General features: G+C 53.7%; 11 protein-coding genes across 11 annotated transcripts; 6 read left to right on the top strand and 5 right to left on the bottom strand.

The window, feature by feature from the left end:
• Positions 1-491: 491 nt before the first annotated feature.
• On the top strand, positions 492-2,553 carry SCHCODRAFT_02667913 (uncharacterized protein; the record flags this gene model as incomplete). Its single annotated transcript, XM_050346585.1, has 6 exons — positions 492-791; positions 842-1,127; positions 1,178-1,433; positions 1,487-1,873; positions 1,928-2,148; positions 2,201-2,553. 6 exons carry the CDS (start codon positions 492-494, stop codon positions 2,551-2,553), a joined length of 1,803 nt encoding a protein of 600 aa, XP_050200072.1.
• Positions 2,554-3,026: 473 nt separating this feature from the next.
• Positions 3,027-3,993, top strand: SCHCODRAFT_02667914 (uncharacterized protein; the record flags this gene model as incomplete). Its single annotated transcript, XM_003032159.2, has 3 exons — positions 3,027-3,070; positions 3,121-3,668; positions 3,716-3,993. 3 exons carry the CDS (start codon positions 3,027-3,029, stop codon positions 3,991-3,993), a joined length of 870 nt encoding a protein of 289 aa, XP_003032205.2.
• A 2,737-nt stretch (positions 3,994-6,730) lies between these two features.
• Positions 6,731-7,123, bottom strand: SCHCODRAFT_01055870 (uncharacterized protein; the record flags this gene model as incomplete). The annotated part of the gene is made up of 1 exon (XM_003031710.3): positions 6,731-7,123. A coding segment is annotated over one exon (393 nt), but the record flags the coding sequence as incomplete, so codon positions are not given.
• Positions 7,124-7,440: 317 nt separating this feature from the next.
• SCHCODRAFT_02667916 (uncharacterized protein) lies at positions 7,441-9,167 on the top strand (the record flags this gene model as incomplete). Its single annotated transcript, XM_050346586.1, has 6 exons — positions 7,441-7,690; positions 8,025-8,127; positions 8,211-8,391; positions 8,657-8,757; positions 8,807-8,852; positions 9,075-9,167. The coding sequence occupies 6 exons, from the start codon at positions 7,441-7,443 to the stop codon at positions 9,165-9,167; spliced, it is 774 nt and encodes a 257-aa protein (XP_050200073.1).
• Positions 9,168-9,316: 149 nt separating this feature from the next.
• SCHCODRAFT_01171582 (uncharacterized protein) lies at positions 9,317-10,553 on the bottom strand (the record flags this gene model as incomplete). The annotated part of the gene is made up of 3 exons (XM_003031709.2): positions 9,317-9,741; positions 9,789-10,487; positions 10,538-10,553. 3 exons carry the CDS (start codon positions 10,551-10,553, stop codon positions 9,317-9,319), a joined length of 1,140 nt encoding a protein of 379 aa, XP_003031755.1.
• Positions 10,554-11,380: 827 nt separating this feature from the next.
• SCHCODRAFT_02502679 (uncharacterized protein) lies at positions 11,381-12,586 on the top strand (the record flags this gene model as incomplete). The annotated part of the gene is made up of 1 exon (XM_003032158.2): positions 11,381-12,586. The coding sequence occupies one exon, from the start codon at positions 11,381-11,383 to the stop codon at positions 12,584-12,586; it is 1,206 nt and encodes a 401-aa protein (XP_003032204.1).
• Positions 12,587-13,624: 1,038 nt separating this feature from the next.
• SCHCODRAFT_01095683 (uncharacterized protein) lies at positions 13,625-14,056 on the bottom strand (the record flags this gene model as incomplete). Its single annotated transcript, XM_050341020.1, has 2 exons — positions 13,625-13,755; positions 13,801-14,056. 2 exons carry the CDS (start codon positions 14,054-14,056, stop codon positions 13,625-13,627), a joined length of 387 nt encoding a protein of 128 aa, XP_050200074.1.
• Positions 14,057-14,214: 158 nt separating this feature from the next.
• SCHCODRAFT_02667920 (uncharacterized protein) lies at positions 14,215-14,856 on the top strand (the record flags this gene model as incomplete). Its single annotated transcript, XM_003032157.2, has 3 exons — positions 14,215-14,436; positions 14,490-14,616; positions 14,666-14,856. 3 exons carry the CDS (start codon positions 14,215-14,217, stop codon positions 14,854-14,856), a joined length of 540 nt encoding a protein of 179 aa, XP_003032203.1.
• Positions 14,857-15,033: 177 nt separating this feature from the next.
• Positions 15,034-18,246, bottom strand: SCHCODRAFT_02503600 (uncharacterized protein; the record flags this gene model as incomplete). The annotated part of the gene is made up of 10 exons (XM_003031708.3): positions 15,034-15,171; positions 15,221-15,466; positions 15,522-15,748; positions 16,169-16,310; positions 16,371-16,406; positions 16,560-16,638; positions 16,776-16,843; positions 17,337-17,544; positions 17,590-17,854; positions 17,904-18,246. The coding sequence occupies 10 exons, from the start codon at positions 18,244-18,246 to the stop codon at positions 15,034-15,036; spliced, it is 1,752 nt and encodes a 583-aa protein (XP_003031754.2).
• Positions 18,247-19,015: 769 nt separating this feature from the next.
• Positions 19,016-19,195, bottom strand: SCHCODRAFT_02443315 (uncharacterized protein; the record flags this gene model as incomplete). Its single annotated transcript, XM_050342534.1, has 1 exon — positions 19,016-19,195. A coding segment is annotated over one exon (180 nt), but the record flags the coding sequence as incomplete, so codon positions are not given.
• Positions 19,196-20,329: 1,134 nt separating this feature from the next.
• On the top strand, positions 20,330-21,364 carry SCHCODRAFT_02502021 (uncharacterized protein; the record flags this gene model as incomplete). Its single annotated transcript, XM_050343126.1, has 2 exons — positions 20,330-21,035; positions 21,285-21,364. The coding sequence occupies 2 exons, from the start codon at positions 20,330-20,332 to the stop codon at positions 21,362-21,364; spliced, it is 786 nt and encodes a 261-aa protein (XP_050200076.1).
• Between the last annotated feature and the right edge of the window lie 1,211 nt (positions 21,365-22,575).

The following is a 22,575-nucleotide window of genomic DNA, read 5'->3' on the forward strand; positions in this document are numbered from 1 at the left end:
GGAGCCCAATAAGGTTAACAAACGATCGCCAGTCCAGATCGGGATAACAATTTGTTGACTCGATCAGGATGACTTGATCGTCGATCGACCACGAGGATAAATCGGGTAAAGCGGACTTAGAGTTCTACCACCACCATGTCGAAAGCCTTCGTCCTCGTGGACCCCACGCAGCCCAAGCGCACGAGGAAAAAGAAAGCGAAGCGAGAAGATGTAGATGTTACTGAGCCAACAGACGCGGAAATGTCGCAAGACGCGCACAAAGAACGCGTACCCGGCACGTCACGCGTGGATGACGTCGAGAGGGGCGCCATGCTGCATCATACCCGCTTTCTATCGTTTACGGAGGCAACGATTTACCAGGGTGATGGACATGAACAGAAAAAGATAGTTCTCTGTACGGCGTGTGCAATATCGTCGACTGACATCGTTCCACATACAGCGATGAACATAATGCGACGAGCGAAGAAGTCACGTACTTTGGTGCCAGTTCCATGACCGACAGGCAGACGACTGAGGAGCAGATGCATTCGCAAACGCGCTCTGTTTACGGTAACAACACCTCTAACTTGGAACGCGAGGACATCGCGAGGTTGCCGGTCGACGCACCGAACGGTCTCGCGCACGATAATTCTGAGCGCACTCCCTCTGGATGTCAACGAGAATGGCGGGACTTTACCCAGCTCGCACCTGCGCTGTCTCAAAATCCCATAATACGATGGCCGTCTGTACAGGCGACTACACTAGCGCCATTTCGTCCTGCTACGAATGTCAACACTAATTTGCTTGGCTGGGTGAGATAAGTTAGTTCGCGCGAGAATGACGACTTACGTTTGTATGGAAGGACGAGCGATACACAAACCTCTGCGCAAAAACCTTCCTTGCAGCTGATAGAGCACCGCACATCGTGCGCGTTATCGAAGCTGGAGAAGCGCGGGTGACGTACAAGGAAGCCATCGACGGCTTGGAACAAGGCCTTGCAGTTTTGGTGAAGGGAGGTGCCTCCAAGCTAAAGCAGACAGGCTTAGACGATGGAGGCGACGACGCGATGACACCTGAGTTCTGGGGAAGAGATTATGCGGATAGAGGAGGATTTGGTGTGAATGTGCACGTACGAAGAGAATTCCATGGTAAGTACTGCTCGCGGCAGGGGGAGGGCAATGAGCTTACATGGTAGCAGATGCGCACGTCCGAGATGTGCAAGCCCAAGAAGAACGAAAGACTGTAGCGGAGGTGGCGGCTCAGCAGGCAGGCAAAAGTGCGCGTAAACGCACGCGGGCCGCCGCAGATCGTATCGAAAAGCAGGCCGAGCCCTCGAAGGAGAGGATACTTATGAGTCTTCTCGACTTCTACTCGTGGATAAAGGACCCGGCGGCGAGTCCTCGATGCGTTCTCGACCTCCCGCCAGGATTCCCAAGCCATGACCCGCTCGTCGAGTAAGCACGGACACTGGAACGTGACCCAATAGGACTGACGACTTGACCTGCAGTATGCTATCGGACGGTCACACAGAAGTCCGCACTCGCTCATTTCGATCTACGATGCGTGGCTACCGTTGTCTTCCTGCAGACATACTGAATACGTACGACTGGGCGCTCGTTCACCAGCGATGCTTTTTGACGATGGCACACTACGACGCGAATGGCCTCGGAACATCGATACAGGTCAAAGGGAAGGGATACAAGTTTTGGATCGTCTTGCGCTTCCCGCAACCGGACGACCCGTCGTTCGTGAATCTTGTGGAACGAATGCAGCATATGGTAGCGGGGGGCTCCGAGTTCGGGATGTCACGCGACGACTTCCAAATCCCTCATGCGGACTGGGAGATCCTCCCTGAGCATGGTGCAATCATTGTACTGGAAGAGGGTGACCTGCTGTAAGGAAATACGAAGCTCGCAAGATGAACAAACTGTTATTAACATCCGTGCAGGTTGCAACCGCCAGGCATTCCTCATGTCGTGTTCACTCCCGTCCATTGTGCGACATCCGGAAAGCACTGGTGCTCGTACCACTTGCTCGCGCAGATGGAGTTCACTCGCGCGTTCGAAACCGTCGCAAACACTCGCGGCACCAATCACGATCACATTCTCATCCAAGTCATGCTCGTCTACATGGCGGCCGCCCTTCCAGCGCGCGTGAGACAAGGTGATAGTGAGCAGGGTTCCTAATTCGCATCCGTTGTCTTTCGCTAATGCTATGGAAGGCTTTCGCTATAAGCCAATGCTTGCGCTGTGTCTCATGGTGCTATGGCCGCATCGCTATATCTCGAAAGCTGCAGCGGAACCAGCACAAGTAGCAGAGAACGAGCTATCGGACGACGGTGCTGTGATCAAGCGGTTCCTCAGGGGGTACGACAAGTGGATGGGAATCGACATAGACTTTGAGGCTCACTCGGTATGTGCAAGCATGATTAACAGCTTGGCGCCCCGCGCGCCTAAGGAGAACGAGAAAAAATGGTACGAGCGTATCAGGGACTACAATACAGGAGAAGATAATTGGTTGTCACCCGGGGAGTACGTGGACTTATCATATCTACTCGATGAGCGCTCTACATAGACGCCCTCCTATACATGTCCTGCACGAGCGTGCTTCATCAGCTGGCGTCGGGGCGCGGCCATCACCTCTTGACAGTAGGGAACATGCATAGTAGCCTTCGCGTAATGTCAACAGTAGGACTGCGACGCTCCCTATCGCAAGTCGAACACAGCGATAATCGGCACAGTGCTCCGCCGCGCAGTTGCACGACGCATCGACGGCGTGGAGCGGATACGGTTGTTCCTGTTTAAGGACCTCGCCCGAACTACCAATTTCCTTTTTCCCTTCCTTCCCCCAATCGGGCACACGGATGCAAAAGTTCCCGATCACGACGGGCACGAAATGGTTTTCGCGCAAGGCACAGACAACTTTTCCCATTGAAAGGAGTGAGCGGAGCGTCCCGTACATTTGTTACCGTGCACTCCGCGACATTGGAATAGGGAGAACGGTATAAGACTGAAGGGTGGTTGCGGGATCGTGTCACACATTCATCAATGAGGTTGTCCACCCTTTACCCACAGGGAACGCCGTTCGCGGTGTAAGTACTCATCATACTAAGCTGTGAACCTACCAACGCTTGCCTTGCAGCCCAGAACTTCACGATGCGATTTTCTCTGGCTTCGACCAGACCGACTTCACGAACTTCGCATGCACTTCAAAGTGGAACCGGGCGATCACGCGCGAGCACCTTGCACGCGTCTACAACATTGCAAAAGCGCTCGGTCGGTACATGGCCGTCGAAGACGTCCCTAGGTTCCAAGCCATACAGAAGTACACCGGAATGATCATCTCTGGGTCGTTTGCGCTACGATTCATGGGCCAGTACTCTTTCGTGGAAAGCGACCTCGACCTGTACATCCCTTACTCGACAGCCATGATCGTCATCCACTTTTTGACGTGCAGAGGATACACGTACACGCCGAGATCGACCCAGGATCCCGACTTGTACAGCGCACTTGAGTACACAGACCCCGCGCTAGTGGTCGCTCACGACGCCCTCAGTGAGTCGGAAAGACGCGACTGGCAACCGTATTCGAATCATGTTGGAACTTTTACGTTCATGCGCGGAGAGACGAAGGTGCAAGTTATGACGTGCCGGTACAACGCCATCTGCGCGTTATTCGACTTTCATAGTAGTGAGTAGACTTGCGATCATTGGCTCTGCTGCTGACAATCATCGAAGCTGTTGTCATGAACGCCATCACTCACGATGCAGCCATATCCCTCTACCCATACGAGACGTTCATCCACAAGCGCAACCTCGTCATCGATCCATGGGAATACAACGTCGATCATACGAGTCGCCAGCAAGCGGCCGTCATGAAGTACGCTGCGCGCGGCTGGCGTATGATCAAGGATGTCGATATCATAGAAGGACTGAATAGTTCGCGCGAGTATGGCAGGCTGTGCCGCTTCGTCGGCGACTCCATGACGCGCGTTATTCCACTGTCAGCCAAGTAAGTAGAATCGACGCTGGTGTACGTTGCGATTTGACGACTCACGATGACAAGGATGACGCCACCAGAGTTATATCAACCCGCCTTTTGGAACTCATGGACGCTTCAATACGAAGTTATTGTTCGTTTTCCATCCGTGCCCCATCCGCGCGCGTTCTCCGCACAGATCGGCTGGACCAACATCGTTAGCGCGGACTTGTTGGACGACTTCCCGGAAGCGAAGTCGTTGTCGTTCGTAGTGTTGTTTCTGGCTCGGCTCGGAGCGGCTAGCCGATCGAGTCAGCCGCAGTGGCTCGGCTTCGAAGCCGCGCCGTAAGTGGGGCAAGCCAAGCGGCTCAGCCATGGCTAAGCCGTGGGCTCGAGGCCACAAATCTTGACGCCTGCTGTAGGGGATTTGGCTGCTATTCAGTGGCTTTAACCAAGCTTTTTGTACTACTGGAGTATCTACAGTGAAGCAGGAAGACATAAACGAGGCTGCCAGGCTATTTTGACCGGCGACCGTAAACGGCCACAACCGTGGGAACTTCAGCGGGCCATCCCGCGCTTGTGGCCTTTCGACCTTCCCAGCCTCAAATCGTCTACCTGAACCTCGTAAAATGAGCCAAATGACTCTGAGGATGATACTCTTGGTATATCGAGAATATCATAGACTTGTGCGCCATGGAGACTGTCCCATACGTGGGGCATCCAAATCGGGCACCAAGCCACGACTCGAGTCGAAGCCGAGCGGAGCCGTGTCGGCTGGCTTACCCTTACCTTCCAAAACCGTCCAAAGCCGAGCCGAGTCAAGCCGAGCCGAGCCAGAAACAACACTAGTCGTTCGCTACGGATGCCATGATAGACCTTTTCGGTCATATTCTTTGGAATGGATTGCGGCATCGCGAGGAAGCGTGAGCGACTATTTAGAATCGCGTGCCAGGACCGGTAGCGCTAACACTTACACAGCACAGATAGGGAAACTCTTCAACGCGTCGCGAACATGTCATGCATGTACTTGGCGGATGTGTTCGCAACCATGTCGGCGTATAGGCCCGGCTTTCACTGAGGGCTGTACCATACAGTGCTGGAATATGTACTACTCCGGTGCAAGCAATGTCGAAGTACGCTGATGTCGTAAAATATCGGCGAGCCCATCCTCCAAGCCAGAGCGTTTCAAAGTCGCGCTAGATATTCAACCCGTATGACTCCTAGACTTTGTCTAAATCTGTCTCAGACAAGTACTCCGATACATAAACCTCTGCGCATCGTCGATTTCTCACCCCCCCCCTTTTCAAGTGTGTGCGAGAGTACCGGATGTGAGTACTGTTCCTTCCCTTCTTACATCAAGACCATCTTACACCGTACAGATGGGCCGCACAATAAGCCTTGAGTGTGCACAAGCCGTCGCAGGCGTCGTTGACCGTCACACACTCACGACCTTCTCAAGAGTCTGCAAAATGACGAGACGTGCATGCGCGAAGCGTTTGTTCGACACGATAACCATTTGCGGTGACGACGATATGGCTGCATTCTCAAGGACGTTCATACACACCGACCTTGTCAGACGATTCACGATCATTGCCGTCGACCCACGAACGGAACTCCCTGAGCTGGGGAACGCAACCCATATCACCGTCACTATCAAGCCACCCACATCGGCAGCGCGCAGGTATGCGCGGATGCTGATCGCTATTCTCGAGCGTACGCCCGCCGTTCACCACCTTCGCCTACAAGTGCCTTTTGAGGACTTACAAGACCTTGATCTGGCGCTTTCGTCTAGATGCAGGCAACTGCACACACTCGCGATATCTTTCCCTAGTCATGCTCAGCCAGTCACCAACCTGCGCAGGCCTCATAGCCTATGCCTCCAACTGGACACACTCGAATTCGAGAACGATGCGTCATGGAATGTGGGTTACTTCGCGAAATCGTTCATGACTCTGTCTTGTCCATTCATACGACGCTTGTCCCTTCCTCGCACATCGACATGGGCCGCACTATACGCCTGCGTACAAGCGACGTCAACATCACTTGTCGAGCTACGAGTCGAACCTTTCATGTCTCCGGCGCACTACGATTGTGAGTCCTCACATAGTCATAAAGCGGCACGCAGCCTGATGATTGAGCAGCGTCAAGAGTCGTCCCACGCATACCACATCTGCGGTCGGTAACGACGATCGTTCGTACCCATGAACACAACAGGAACAACGAGTTTGTTGAACGAATTCGCATGATGTTTGCGTGCAACGATCACATTGCCCTCCAAATAGTTCGCCTAGATATGTAACGAGATGTACCGAGCGTATCCAACCGTGTCTGTACCCGTCGTACGGCCATGACCGCGTCAGCGAGTAACGTCTTCGGTTGCATGTACTTGCCACACCATACATCGGCCCGACGGCGCGTCCATGACGCAATGTGCGAAATCCAGAGCCACCTGAAAGTCACGTGTGAGTCATTGGACTGACTTGAACCGCCACGGGACTCGCATCAGAGAACATGAGCGAAGCGCAGCCCACTGGATAGAGACATAATTAACAATAATATTAAGACATGTATGATACTACACTTGTAATGGTACCGCTAGTCTACATTATCTACACGAGTTTTCGATTACACACGCCGATACGCGTCCAAGATATACGGTGCTAGTGTGCTACACTTCACTTCGCTTACAGCACGCACACTCTTACTGCTCATCGAATACGACGCTCTTAGAAGGTGTCAATATCTCAGCCGGAAGCAGATAGCGAACCACTTGCCTGCCCAGCGAAGTCCAGGAGAACCGCCGCTGCGGCGGTCCTGCGTCCCGCACCCACCAAGAACGTAGTACCGTATTCCCTCACAAAGGCATTAGACGCCACGAGAGGAGTGTCTTCGGTCAGCGCATGCGTTGTCGCGACGCCTGGGGCGGACACTTCTCCGCGGAAGCCAATAGATAGACCGCCATGCACCGCCTTCAGGTGTTCCATGAGAAATTCGATAGCGTAGGATCCCCCTGCAGTGAAATATACTATGTCACCGCAGTAGGAGCACTCGGCGCAGATGTCGTTGAAGCGCGTAACCGATGGCGATTTTTCGAGCGCGACCTTGCGATTCTCGAGGGTCTTCTCGCCAAACTGAACACGACCGAGGACGTAGGACGACATCGCGACTAGCTTAGCGCTGTAAAAGCAGAGAATCAGTCGACGATGAGAAGCGACCGAGAACATACCACAAGCAGAGACGGGTCGAGCTTGAAAATCAGAAGAATGGCGATGTTGAAGCCGGCGCTTAAACGACAATCGTAAGTTGCTGATGTCGCACTGTAGAAGCAGAGAATCAGGCGACAGTAGAGAGCTACCGAGGACGTACCAGGAGTAGAGGCGGAACCGGCTGTAAAGCGTTAAGGATGGCGAAGTGGAAGCCGGCGCTTAAAGGCAAATCGTAAGTGATGGGACACGGTGCCAAGAACACAGACTGACATCGAGTAATGGAGAAAGATCAGAAAGATGCGAAGCGTAAAAGGGAGAAAGTTAAGACGGAGGCGCGCGATAGCAAAGGACTGGAGAACGCGACGCGCTGCGAATGTGTTGAAGTAAGGACGGCAATCACCGACCGCACGCGAGAAGTCGGTTACTTCCGACCGGACCGGCAAACCCCGCACGTCCGGAATCTTGCGATCAAGCCGCGTCTGCGGACTCGGCACGGAAAGCACCGACAAGGCGTCAACCACGCGATCGGTCGGCTGCATTCACTCGCCCGACGTAGCGCGACAATCTCAAACGCAAGACGTGGTAATCAAGGGAGCGCATGTTGAAGAGAGTGCAGACATCGCGTGCACGACGTTTACAGAGTCCAATGCGCATGCAATAAGGGAAAATGCGTGTACATCATGACTGAATATAAAGGCTGATTCCGGATTCAATACATACGTCATCAAACATCGCCTCCTTCCCCCCGTCTTCGATTGGATCGTTAGAGGCACTCAAACAAACAAGATGAAGCGAGTCGTTCTCGACAGTAGGTGCTGTTAGTAATACCGTGGCATCTGAGCAGAACATGGATAAACTACAGGTTCACCAGAGGTGGTCCTAGTGTACGACGACGAAACCGAGTTAGGACCGTCGTGGCACTTCAGTTACAGCAACGCCATCGTCGACAACACGACGCATAGCACGTCCAGCAGCGAGGAGGGCGATCACTGCGAGCGCGTTACTGGCGGCGCAATCGTCTGAAGCGTTCCTCTAACATTATTTTCAGATGCGTGGGATCGTGCACTGCGCGGGGTCAGTGTGCATGCCTCAAAGCGCAAAAACAGTGGACATCAAACTGGGGTGTCAAAGGCTTCGCGTACTCTCCCAAAAAGCACTTGAAGACGTTCGACCATCCGGTATTCGAGTGCAACTCTAGATGCCGTTGCTCGCCTGGCTGTCGTAACAAGGTGCGAGCACGCTCTGGAGCATTCCCCCGGTCAAGTAACCCTATTCTAAGGTCATCTACCACCAACCCCATGCATCTGTCGAGATACGACGCATTGAAGAAAGAGGGTGGTGTGTATTCAACGGGCCTTGCCCTATCGAAGCAGGCGATCCTGTCGGATTTCTTGCTGGAGAGATGGTAACCCGACAAGAGGGAGAAGACAGAGCTATGTGAGTCGCAATGAACTTCCATACATCCGACATGATTATAAAAGAAGCAGGTCCCAGAATAGGAACGGCGAGTGCTACGTATTCGACATTGACTTCTGGTACCTGCAAGGAGCGCACAACTCGACTGCGGGAGAAGTTGACAACGGGATGACCCGAGCGTACGTTGCATGTTAACACTAGCTTCCCAAGGCACTCATGTCGTCCCAGCCCTGAAGGCGATCATTACTCCGTGGACTGCAAAGACACAGGCAACGTATGTGGACAGACAGAAAGGGCGCGCGAACTAACCAAGCGACCACAGTTCACAAGATTCTTAAGCCACTCGTGCGACCCAAACGTGCGTGCAGTTGGAGTGTACGTGAATGAAGTGGGTGCGAGAACGTTCGCGAGCGTGGACAACTGACGAGAGAGCACTTGCAGAGACGCATGCGCAAGCCAATCATATCCTTCTTCGCAAGGAGAAAGATTCGCGCAGGAGAAGAGGTATCAATATCGTACATTGACGAACGGGCCAGTACGACAACCGAAGCAGGGGAATCAGGCGAAGCAAGTCCTCATACCATGTTAGCCATGGTGTGTAAATGCGGTTCTGTGCAATGCAGAGGTATGGCGTGCATGTTCCCAAGACGTCGTAAATCACATTTTCGATAGGTGCTGTGTATTCGTGATGTGCAACGTCGGAACTTTTGTAGGAAGCTTGTCAAGTACGAAGCGGTGCTACTCCCTAGGAACAACATGTACATCTAATGTAGGTGGAGGAATGAGGGCCAGAGACGCCTGTACGTACTTCCGAAGCGCCACAATTGAACGAGATCCTTCTGCGTACTTGGTGAAAACAGTTATCTTGAGGTGAGGAAAATGTTTAACGCTACGCAACCACGAATCCCATCGTACTTCTTGCGTCTGCGCGTGCTGTCCATAGAAGAGCGCTGGAGCGTCAGGTCCCCACAAGCAGACGTCGCGAGCATGTGATGCATCTATGCGGATATGGACGGTGTCCAGACTGTCCGCAACCCGCGTGCATCGAAAGGCAAAGAGAAATTCTTGGATGAACGCCCACTCCCATCGCTCGCTATCATTTGGCTCGTTGATCTCGAAGAGGATAGTCGTCAAGGAAATCATTGGACGACGGGTACGAAGCTCTGGTAGAACTATCAGCTACTGAGCAAAGTAACATATACAATCGCACCGTAGTTGTCGATACCCTGAAAACTTGGCAGCTCCAACACGTACAGATACCCCGCTACACCGTCCATGCAATGCACAAACTCGACCCACGTCATAAACCGTGGCAGCCGTAGCTGTCGCAGATGGCTGGTCCTGCCGAGGACGTCGGTCGTGAGGAGATCACGAATCGGGAACGGTTCGTCATCCAATAGCACTAGACGGCGTAATGAAGCCAGATCGAGGGACTGATCGTCTGACGAAGCCTCTACCGCTCCCAAGAAACCGACTTGAAGGGTGGACAGCTTGGACGACATCGTGGACAGGCCCCGAACGAGAACGGCGACGCTGTGCACGTGGACGCGAACTTCCAGGTCCGAAAGGACAGGAAACTGCCACAAGAAAGAGGACAGTACAGATGACTGCGTCGACGGTGCGCCCATGTCAAGACAGGACCATCGCAAAGTCGTGACGTTGGGAAGGATGGGAAATGCATGCGGCGGAACTTGAGGTCCGATGGTGATCATGTTCACCAGTGACCAGAGAGGAATGTCGTCGACCGTCATGTATAGAACGTCAGCCGATCGAACATGTAGCCGTCGCAGCAGAAGCGGTCGGGCGATGTTCGAGAAAAGACGAGAGGTGCGCATGAGAGACTTGAGAGTCTTCTGGCCACATAAGCCAGCCACGATCTGCAAGAGTTCGACGGGCAGGCCGCGCGTGTCTGACGGACGAGTTAAGGTGTAGCAAAGAGCACGTACGAAACTCACTCACCTGGCGACATACGCATGGGAAAAGGCAATCAGGGAGAACTTCGTAGGTGGGATGAAAAGAGATGGCCTGCGAGCAGACGTCGCAAGCGGAATGCGAGCCACCATGTGCGCGGATAGACCTCGACACACCTGTTCCTTGCGCTGACATCTCGTTGCAATAGCGCAGGAAAAACCGTTCAGCGCTGCTGTCATGTACGGAAGCAAACCTTAGCAATTGGAGATGCACATTCCACACACGATCACAAGAGAACGGAAGTATCGGCAAAGAAAAGCAGGGCAGGTATTGCAACCGAAAAGGTGAATTATGGTCAGGCGCGCATGCAACCCGATGATCGAGCCGGATGTAAGGCAGAAAGACTGGATTTTCAGGGAAGGTCCTCGAAGACGAAGTGGCGTATGCAGACTACGCAGTGCAACACGTCCGCTTTTGTTGCATCGGGGAACGAATACCTAAGATGCGCCTGCAATTGAAAGCGCTGGCTAGCGATGACCGACACATGTAACCCCCGCGTTGGGGAAACCGGACAGGAGGAGTGCAGAGCTGTATTGCATCGGCGCAAAAGAAATCACCTGCAAGTCGTAGGAATGGAGCTCGAGGAGCGTCTCGCCATCAAAGGACGCAAAACCCCGTACTCGAATCGAGAGTAGGACGCACGCACGCACTCGCCCCTCCACTGCTAATCACTACGTCATTAGTGTGCACATGTTTGAACATATTCTCACGAACTGAGGCAAGGCGTCATCCTCCGCACACTCAGCATCGCCAGCGACGAGGACTTTGCACATAGTGAGCGACGAATTTTCGAATCGCCCCGAGCGAGACCACTCATAGATTCGTACAGAAATGGACCCATCATCGATCCTACCCTATGACACGTTCTCTGCTATTTGCATCGAGTTCGCTTTCGACATCCTGCAGTCCGAAAGGCGTGCGTTCACCATCTGGAAATCTCTCACGGGCGTGAGTCGAGCGTGGCGATCTATCGCCCGACACACACCAGAGCTATGGACTGTTCTAAGTCCTGTGCGCCACCGACGTCTATCTCCCACCATTCACTTTGCAGAACAGAGCGTCCTCGCCCGGAACCGGCCGCTCCACGTCATATGGCTCGATGTTCCTCACGCCTTCGAAGACAGTGCGCCTGCCATAGCAGCTCTCGCCGAGCGGCTGCATCATCTGCAGTACACGTCTACAATGGGAGCGCTCTCGCGACAATCGCTAGGGACACTCCCTCATGTCACCACAGTTGACATATCAATGTGGGAGCCAGCGAGTATGGACGCGCTGCGGGCTCTGCGAGACACGCCTGCTCTGCAGTCTCTTACTTTGACGCTCGTATCTGAACCGGATATGTGGGATCGTACAGTGAACCCTGTCTCATTCTTCGTCCCAAAAGTACCTCACCTCACATGCCTGATTCTACACGCCACCGCCCAGCTGGTCTTTCACGCACAAACATGCATCGACTTGTTGTCTGCGTGCAAAGAGACTCTCCTTTGCGTGGCCATCACTGGAGACATTTTCTGGCCGTTGGGAATGTCGCCAAGTGCGCAAATCACGTTGGAGTTGGGCGCTCTTCAAGTCCTTACCCTTTCGCATACTGCAGCACGACTGATGTATGCGATACGCACGCCCAACCTTCAGGACATCGAAGTACGACAAGTCGACTGGCCGACGCTCGGAAGCGGAGCACTAGCGACGTGCTTGGGGTCCGACTCAAATGCTCTAACGTACTTGCACTTCACGCACGTTGGCGCCGTAGCATCCGCCACTGTCCACGACGCACTTGCAGTACTTGAACCTTGCACGTCCGTGGAAACCCTCGTGCTCGACTTCAGCGAAGCCTTGCCTTCAAAGGTCAGGTTCGGGCGGCTGATCATGCACGCCCTAAGAGACGTTAACGTGTTGCCGTCTTTAAAGGACCTGTACGTTTGGCTTGGGAGTAGATGGAGGTACGAGGACATTGATCTTCTTCACGAGTTACAACGAAAGATAGCGCCACCAAACACTCGCAACGTAGCTATACACTCTGATGAACACTGCGGATAACCCACTTTACCTTGATTACATCACGCATCAGTGAAAAAGGACCTGCACGGAGACGACCACGACGCCTTGTCCACCATCCCGCACCGCCACCGCGACTCGAATGGACGCGCTCCAAAAGAAAGTCGTATATAGAGTTTCCGGTAACAATTGTAACCACTTTTACTCTACTTAGAACATACATTGCAAAACATCCAAGCAGAAATGTTGATACATAAGCGCTACAAGTCACCCGCGATGCAAACGCAAACGCAGGAGCGTGGTCTGTATGTCTAGCGATTCCGTATAAAGCGCGACTCTGTGAACAACGAGCGAGAGAATCACCACGATCAACCCAAACGCACACGCCTCAAGAGCGAAACGCCTATCCCGCTGTCGCCTTCCAATCGACCGGCCGTGGCGACAGCGACCACCGGCCACCCACGTCCAGAAACGATGCCATGTAAAAGTGACAAGGTCGCCAACCGCTTTCATGACAACCCGACCCTCTCGGCTGAACACGACAGAAAACGGCGACTCCGCGCAATCTCTGTATATACCAACCGACCACTCGTCAAGCACAGAATGCCGAGGACGCCACGCATGCCCTCGAGACAGCGGACGAGAACTCCATCCCCAGATACGCAGGTACCGACCAGAGCATGTCGTTCCCGTCGGGAGAGGTAAGCCACCTCGGACGAATGCAAGGTTGACGGTATAGGCCTCAGGACCATGCGTAGTGGTCACAGTTTTGACCATGTACGCACGCAGTGCTTCGAAAATGTACGCAATAGCGCTCGCTTCGTTTGCAACGCCTTCAGGGGATTCTATCAGTTGCGGGTGCTGACTGCAGAGCTGGACTGTACGCACGAGCGACGCGCCCCCCAAGTGGCTCCCCGTTCGTAAAGGAAGGAATCCGAATCCACGGCATCCTCTTCTCGATACAACGAGTACACATGCGCTTGTTCAGTGGGGCGATGTCGAAGGAGGGAAAGATGCACTTGTAGAGATGGGAGAGAGACACAACGTTGATGCATGGTGCGCTGTACAAACGCAGGAATATCAGAAGAGCTGCTCAACCTTGTAAGTGAATGCAAGGTTGAGGATTAGAGACTTACATTCATAGTCATTGGTGACCTTGACTACGGACGGATCGCCGAGCAAGCGAAGAACGCTGGCCGGAAAGCCCATAGCTGAGAGCACGTTAGGAACGAACAGCAGATGAAAGTCTTGCTTACGGCCAATGACACGCATGTTGAAAACCATGGTAAAAGCAGGGCTTGCAAGCGTCACGCTGTCGACACGACAGAGGCCATCAGGCGGCAGTGGATAGGTACCTCCCGTGCACACGAGGTCGCAAGGTATACCGTATGTCGTTACCGTTATCGACACTGCGTTGCGACCTGTCGCCACGACCCAAGGGATAAACCAGTCAGCGTCCCAATCATCCACCATAGGAATATAGACAGGGATGCTGATGACGGTCGACGACATAGTGTGCAGTACGATCGCCCTCAGGTGTGCGCGCCGATGCAAGGACGCAACATTCCCCCAAAATCGTGAGATGATAAACAGAGACATTGCCGGAAGACAACGATCACCTATCGGTGTCTGTGGACCGGAAGCAATCCAGTCCGCAACATTCAACCGAGATGCGACATGCGATCAGCCACCGTCTAAGCCCCCAACCTGCTGGCGGCGGCAAACAGGCGGGCCGGAAAGCGGAAAATGGAGCGATCGAGCAAGGTCCCGCCCGCGCATTTTCAGGCGCAGACTTGCCAACCGATTCGCACAACGTTCCCTTCTGCGTTCTCGTACCACAGCGAACGATGCCACCCAGGTTCACACACAGAACAAAGAAAGCGGGCTTGACGGTGAGCATGACAGTTGTCGAGCGTGCGCATGGTCTTCATACCCAACCCCAAAGTTCGACGTCGGACAAGTCGAACAGTCTTTCCAACGCGTGGTCGACAATGAATACATCACGGAGTACGCTCTTGTATACACAACGTCTGTCCTCGAAGCAATCACAAGGGCAATTATTGAGCGTGCAGGTGCGTTGTAGAGTCAAGCATCACGACAGCGTTTCTAACTGTGCAGCAGGCAACATCGCTCATGAGTTTAATCACAAGAGGCTGGAGTCGTTTCACATTCAGCTCGCTATTCGCACGGACGCGCCGCTCAACACCCTCGTAAAAGAAACATACGCTGATGAACCTCGACATGAAATGCTGCCTCCTGCGTTGCCCGTGCCCAGTGTTCCAAAGCTATCCGAAAGTGGTGGCGAGCTGTAAATGCCGAGAATATTCACTTACGCACATGTGACGATAGATACTTCGCTCTGTCGACGTGGGACATGATATGGAGCTTGAATTGTAGATAGGATTCACATGTGAACAAGTAACATAAAGCCATGCAGTCCCGTACGAAAGAGCGCGAAGATCGACGAAGCCGACGACGATAGGGGCCCGCTACATGTGCGACTCGTCGACGAAGGACCTCTCCAACTCATCGTCGTCGTCGTACTTCATCTTCGTGATCTCATAAGGCTTCAGCGCCTGCTCCACGTCGACGACGACCGCCTCAGCGCTGTCAGGGTTCTCCTGCATCTGCGGCACAGTTTTGAGAGACGCCAAATGACCGCCGAGATGCACTCACGCGAAGGAGCTTATGCGTCACGCTCTGGTACAGCAGGACGAAGTTCCTCTTGGCTTCACGCAGGTCAGCGGCCTGACGACGGCATGTGAGAGCCAGCTGCTGCTGCACATCGCGCGCTTCGAGCTCCCTCTTCTGAGCCAGAGCCTCTCGATCTTTCATGTCCAACAAGTTGGCGTTGGCGACATCCATCTTTTTTACTGCGTCGTCCCGCTCAGAGAAGGCGAGGTTGATCAAAGTCAGCACCTCCTGTACGAGCGCAAACATGAGTATGGTGAGCAGCAGACGATGGCCAAGCCCGTACCTCCGAAAGAGCGGCAGTGGTTTGAGCAGACGTAGGGATCGGCATGGATGACGAGGGGGACGGTGTGGACTGATACGAGGTTAACAAAGTATATAGGAAGGCATCTCCGTCGCAGCCTGACTCATGTACAGGCACGCTGTGCACGTTCCACACGTAGACAACATTCGACACCGGCACGGGGCCCTTGATAATTCCGACACATGTACTGCGCAAAGTCAATCGGGCATCTATCGACGGGTACACGACAGCCATGACGGAGAACAGAGAACAGCGTACCTATCGGCGGTGATCTGAATACTGACAGCGCGAACGCTGTGGACAGCCTATCATTTCCCAGACCGACACATACATAAAGGCACTTGCGAAGCGCCGACAACAAGGCATCTAACTATCTGCCCCATCGCGACTTCCAAGTTCGCCGTCAGCAGTTGTCGCCTTCCGTGCAAGCAGCAGAGTCCTTACGTTTGCACAGGCAAACCTCCGTCATCCTCATGTGCTTCATCGCAATCCTATGCACGCAGTACAGCTGCGGCCACATCGAACGACAGGAGAGCGTGAAGGTGAGCGTTGTACGGCACATAAAGCTCTACTCTCACCGCCTGTAGGTGGAATGTAATGCGAGAACGTGCGCGTTGAGTGCAGCTCACCTCCGCGCGCATCAGGACTGTGAAGGATCGTGTCGCCAAGGGTACGACGCTTCTGTTCCCCCAAGAGCAACAGCTGACACCCCTCCCCCGGAACCAGCGCTATCGCGGAGAAGCAGCTGCTCGCGTACGCATGTAGCGAACGCTGTGCGTCGTGCTCAGCGCCTGAGACTAAGCGACACGAGCCTCGCTCTTGCTAGTATACAGCGGCCGTCGCTTGCATGTGCCCCGCATTCGCGTACTAAGAAGTCGATAGTCGTACGAAAAGCATTTACGTTACCACCCCACCATAGCTAAATCGTCGAACCCAACCCTACGGCGCTACCGTGCATCGACGAAGAATCCGCCAAGACAAGGCTTCGCAAGCCTACGAAAGGCAGCATGGGACACATACGGCATCCAAGACGGTACACACTTCAGGGCGTGGGGCGCAGATGCATGCACGGGCTCTAAGAAGCGCGGTGAACTGGATTCTATGAAAGCATGTCATGGTCATGAGCTGCGCACACACACACAAAACCCATCAAGACATGGGTGCGGCAATGTAAAGAATAGACCAGTGTATAGACAGGCCGACGCAAGCGGGAGAAGGTCAAATGGAAAGACATACATCGACGGCGCGCCGTCGTTACGCAAACTCAACACCTCACACGCCCTCGTCCACCTCCCGACCATGTACTGTACTCATCAGCGTGGTGCCATACTGCCACGCACGTATACCTTCCACGCGTTCACCAACACCATTCGTAAGAGTGACAGCACCCGCTCTGCCGTCGTGCGATTCACGTGTCCCATTGTTGCACATGTTGTCCCACAGGTCCAAATAAGGTAAAACTAAGGTCATCGATCGACACGATCACCGCAGGACTTATACCCGATCCAGCATCGATCGACTCGATCACTACGGCACTTATACCCGAAATGTACATGATGTAGCCGATCACGCCAAGCCGCCCGGGCCGCTCGCCGACGAAATAGACAGGCCCAAATCCTATTCGAATGAAGGAATCGCCTTCGTGCGATCCGGAAGTGACGTGCATATGCTTTTCGCAACCTCGCTAGTGTCGCGCGCATTCCACCTACGAAGACGAGAAAAATTACTATAGGACACAACCGGATGTAGACGAACTCACCAAGGCAACGAAGATCCCATGAACTGAGTGATACGCACGAACTGCCCTCGAAGTCGACTGTCCGCAAAGACACAGCCCAACGTCGGCGCTGACGAGTCCAGAGGATGACCAGACACATACCGCCTTTTCATAACGGGACCAGCGACGGCTGAGTACGTCCGCCTCGACGTTGGAGGAAGGTATGCATGAAAACGCAGACACCAAGACTGCCACATCGCAAGATCAACGTCGCTGTCAACGCAATCCCTATAAAGTGTTAGAAAGCGGTCGAGCACGCGAGAAAAAACACACAGGTCCGGCCAAACCGGCAACACCCACGTGTGCTCATCGCCTACGAAGCGATAGCATCTACCGAACGGCACGTTTGCATCACCGGCTTCCTGCTCGTACAACCACCGAAGCGGGGCGAAGCCTTCGTCTGCTAACTTGGCAATAAGGGCGTCCGCCGCCATAGACTGGCCACGTTCAGACAAACAAAGCGACCGTGAGCGACCGAATGTGTCCAGAGGATACAAAGAATACGCAGAGCGGTGGGTTATGAAGTTCATAGCGGCAGCTAACAGCCAGCGTCAGAACTCATACGCCATAAGCAAGGAAGGACTCACTGCACGGTAGATCGAGCACATAATCCACGGGACAGACGCGGACCACCAATATCCTAACCGAGTTCGATGCGTTGGAAGGACGTATGAAATCGAACGAACAAAGAAGTGCCTCTCCGTCCTCTCCCCACTCCTCAGGGAACCCCTCTTGCTCGTAAAACAGCGAAGCAAATGAGTGGTCACCAGAGGGTGACGACTCAGACGTGAAGCCCAGTTGGTTGAGGAACATGCCCAAGCGGCTGGTCGCAGAGTAAGCAACGGCCAACTCCAGCACTGCTTCGTGGGTGGATATGCGGCCAAGGAAATGAAGAACGATATCCCCAACGATGACTGCGCCGGTGTCCATCATGACATAGCGAAGACTTTCGACCTCAGCTCGCGTGAAAAAAGAGGCAAGCGTTGATGGTAAGTGGAAAGAGCGCCTGATGAAGTCCTGAACGCGATGTCGCGCTGCCCAATCAACGAGACCCAATCGTACGAGATCCGCAGGAGAAAGCCCTGCCAATAGGGGGTCATCGCAAGGCGCAGGTCTGCAGCTCATTAAGCCAAGGATACGATGCAGTTACATAGACACCTACAATCCACCCAAAGAGGCATCGGGAGAAGTCATATTTGGCGGTGAGTAGGCAGATGTTGCCACCGCCACAAGAGAAGAAACGAAGGAAGAGAGATTCCGCCTGTTACCGACGCAGATCGTCAAGTTCTGTACGCCACAAAATTTGAGGTACCGACTGTCCATTACGCGCAATCAATCTATGCGGACCCGACAGCCATGCAGTGACACACCCGTCGGTACCGTCAATAAGACCGAAAGCATCATCATCGCTACGCGGACCAACCGACGTCGCGCAGTATTACCGCGTCAGCAAAGCACAGTTGCGTCGTATAGATGTAGAGGACGATATTGAATGTCATCTCGATGCTAAGGCATGTTCATACATTACAAGCCGTATGTACGAAAAGAATCAAGCAGACGACGGATGATCGAGTACCCGATCGAGCTGCTCCAGCACGTCCCGCATCGTAGCCACCTCCACGCGTACAGCGCTGTACAGCTCACGACCAATTCCAGCCACAGTACGGAAGCCCTCGAGGGCACGGCGACGGCACGCGGGATGAGGGCATGCAGGAAAGACGTGCTTCTCGCAGTCCGCGTTCGGCTCCCTGGGAGACCGAGTGCAGGTCGGACACTCGTCCCGCACGCAGGTACCGCATATGTAGTGATTGCACGGTTCACCGCGACCCCAGGCCAACCGGCCGCAAGGGCAACGTTGCGTGGCCTGGTAGGCTTCGAGCTACAGACCGTGAGCGGACGTGCAGATGAAAGAGAGCCAAAGCGTACGATGTGCTGCAGACCAAAGCGGACTCTGCGTCCAAGAATACGAACGACTTCCAGAGTAGATTGAAGATCCTAATACGCTATCAGCAACGTCCACCAATAGAGTGAGTACTGACCAAAGAGGATGACATGGCGTTGTTGGAGAGGATTCGCACCGCCGCGCTCCTTATATATTGCAAGTACCACATCCGAAAGCTTGAGACACCGCGGTCCGATGATAGCCAACAAGTTCTGGTAAGCGGCCCCAAGGAAGAAACGGTTGAACTTGCAAGTACACAAATATGCTTGCACTTTCTCTCGCACGTCGGACCAGGTTCGCGCAAACACCGCAAGACATGCAAAAGAGGGTACAGCCAGGCACTCTATAAGCGTAAAGAAAGGCACACGACTTCGTATCGTAATCGTCAGCCAATGCGAGTGCAGACGCGTGTCACCCGCAAGTAGACATATACCTGCCTTCGCGCACACGACGAGAGACCGTTGCACGATAAGCATACGATGCATGCATGCGAGACAGGTGGGATGATGCTTGAAAGGAAACGCGCAGACCAGACGACGCCACTCATGCGCGAAGCGCGGTACACGTGGTAGTGGTAATGGCAAAGGCTTACATACGACAAGTATCCGTAAAGAAGAGCGTCCCAAGTTAGACTTACCTGGAGTAGAGGACCCACCACCGACATAAGGACATGCTTCATCGGTCAGTACATCTGATGCAAACTCTAAGAACCGACCAGCAAGGCCAACGCAGTGGACGCGGGCATCGCGTCCCCTGGCATCCGACGCGATTTCAAGACGTGTATAATGGACGCCCACTTGTACCTTTCAACGTGATCTACTTTACCGCTTACACGACTCCACCAAGCGTCCTGTACGCTTCTTCCTAGGTCAAGCCCTTATTTGCACAATCCCATTTCATCCTCTCCTTCTCTCCCGGGTTCCTGTCCAGTCTTTTCGTACTGCAAGCACTTAAGAGACCCCGCCACGCGTGGAAGTTCCTTTTCGTACCGTCGATCAAGCGAGACATGCTCCAGAGCTTTTGAGACCATCCGAACATTCTTTATAGGGGTACGGCTCCTTCTTTCCCACCATGATCATCTGTCCACGCCTCCCACTTGAACTCCTTTACTTAGTCGTTCACAAGAGCGATAGGCGTACGCTCGCAGTGCTCTTGCGGACCTCAAGAGCGCTTTCTCGTGAGGCGAAGCCGTTGTTCTTTGCGAGCATTTCCATCGCATCGACAGCGACGCTCGCCTCCCTCCTGCGAGCGCATGCCCATGGCCGACTGCAACCATCATGGCCTCGTCGACTCCATCTCATTTATCCCCCAGCTCAGCTTCCCTCGTTTGCCAACGTGACAAGCGTTCGGTGGACTTTCTCCCCCTTCAATGCCCGCACCTTTCTGCCTTATACGCTCCGAGACGCCTTGTCCTCTTTTCCATCACTCGTCGCATTAGCTCTTCACGAAGGTCCACGCACCTCGCACGAGCTCAGCGTCGTGCTCTCTCTAGTCGCACATACACTACAAACGCTAGAGCTGGCCTTCTGCGCGTCCTTCGCTGTCAGCCCATCGACAATTGCGGTGCAGTTTCCTGCATTGCGCGACCTTCTCTTTGCAGATGGACACGCTTGTGATGTTGGCGCACTTTTCATGACGTTCGGAGCAATTCCTCCCATTGAGGTCCTTCGCATACCGGCCTTTTGCTCCTGGGAAACACTGCGAGACATTCTGCGGCTAGTCGCGCCTACTCTCCGCACTCTCGACGTCGACGTTATGACGTCGGTAGAGATGTACAGTGAGTGCCCATCATCGTCCTTGATGTACGCTGAATTTGAACAGCATTCTTCTCCGTTCCCGCAATGACGCGTCTGCTTTCTGTCCGGTTTGAGGTGCGCCACCCTTGGGACGATTCCCGACGCGAGCTGTCATTTGTTCAAGACTTCATGTTGATTTTGAGGGCCACCCAAGAACGCACCTTCCCGGCGTTGACTACGATCGACTTGCATGTCTACGCGAAATCGTGCCCTACCATCATGCTCTGTAGCGAACATGTATGCGCCTTGTTCTGCGAAGGGGATGGACCGTCGGATGTGGATTGGTCAAGGTGGTGCCGCCTCGCTTTAGGAAGCACCCTCCGGCTTAACATCTTCATATACTCGCCTGAGGTAGAATCAAATCGCTTGCGCTCCGCAGTCTTGAACCAGTTGTCCTTCTTAGGTTCGCGGCTGAACATACATATATACGACATGTGAATGATACATCTGAATCCCACTGTCCAGTCATGTCCACTCCAACGTACAACAAAGGTCAGGCATCATCTCCTTCCACGCCCTGTGCGACTCCTCCGTCCTCCACTACCTATCACGCAAGAGCTCTTTGTAATTCACGTTCAGCAACCGACTACATTTAACTGTATGAAGCGGGACAAAAAATCCAGAGATGTAGAGACAGAACCCCAATGAGGTCCACTATGGAAGGCTAGTGTCCAGCTGCATTAAGTACGCCATTGACGGACACGGAGGTTCCCACGTAATCCGTACAACGCAACCAATCACCAAGACATGGTAACTCACGGCAATAACAGACCCACGCTGTGCTATGCTGCTTATTGTCCAGTTGTAGCCCGTTTGTCCGAAGCACGACTCGCAAAACAGCAGGCCATAAGTGTCCTGGTGGCGTCCATGTAAACAGCAATAATGACATGATTATTGTACGGAAGACTGAATGACATGCGAAGGGTCGCCACGTGTACATGCATGGTCTAATATCCGGCAATCGCCGAGTAAAAATGTCGAGATGAAGCGAGAAAACCCCGAGCAAGGTGGCGACGTGAAGAAGTACAGGGTATGAAGGGTACATGTTGTGTGGTCTAAATGACAGCGAGTTCGTTGCGTAGAGTGGAAGAGGTAGGCGTCGGTAGGGTAGGATTAAGGGTACGCGATGGGATGGGAGGACATGAACATGTGCAACCCATGCGAAGGGCGCGCCGGACGAAGTCGGAGCATCGGAAGATATCAAGCAACGATACAAGTTGATCGATATCCCCGACGCCCAACCGACGACGTTGAACGGATGGCGCAAATACGAGCGCGTCTACAAAGCACGATCAGCAAAGGACGAAGACGACGACCCGTACGCGCAAGCGCAAGCAAAATTGGAAGGACATACTGAGATGTGCAATACAGAAAGAGGAGAGAAGAGGCACTGCGGACAAAAAGAAGAACGCGAGCACGTACAATGAGGGAGGAGGCAAGAACAGCAGCGTGAGACGATGAAGGGTGACACGTGACAAAAAGTGACTATGACGACGCAGGAGCGGAGCATCGGCCGAATCG

Source organism: Schizophyllum commune (genome assembly GCF_000143185.2).
Source record: "Schizophyllum commune H4-8 unplaced genomic scaffold SCHCOscaffold_6, whole genome shotgun sequence".
Lineage (NCBI taxonomy): Eukaryota > Fungi > Basidiomycota > Agaricomycetes > Agaricales > Schizophyllaceae > Schizophyllum > Schizophyllum commune.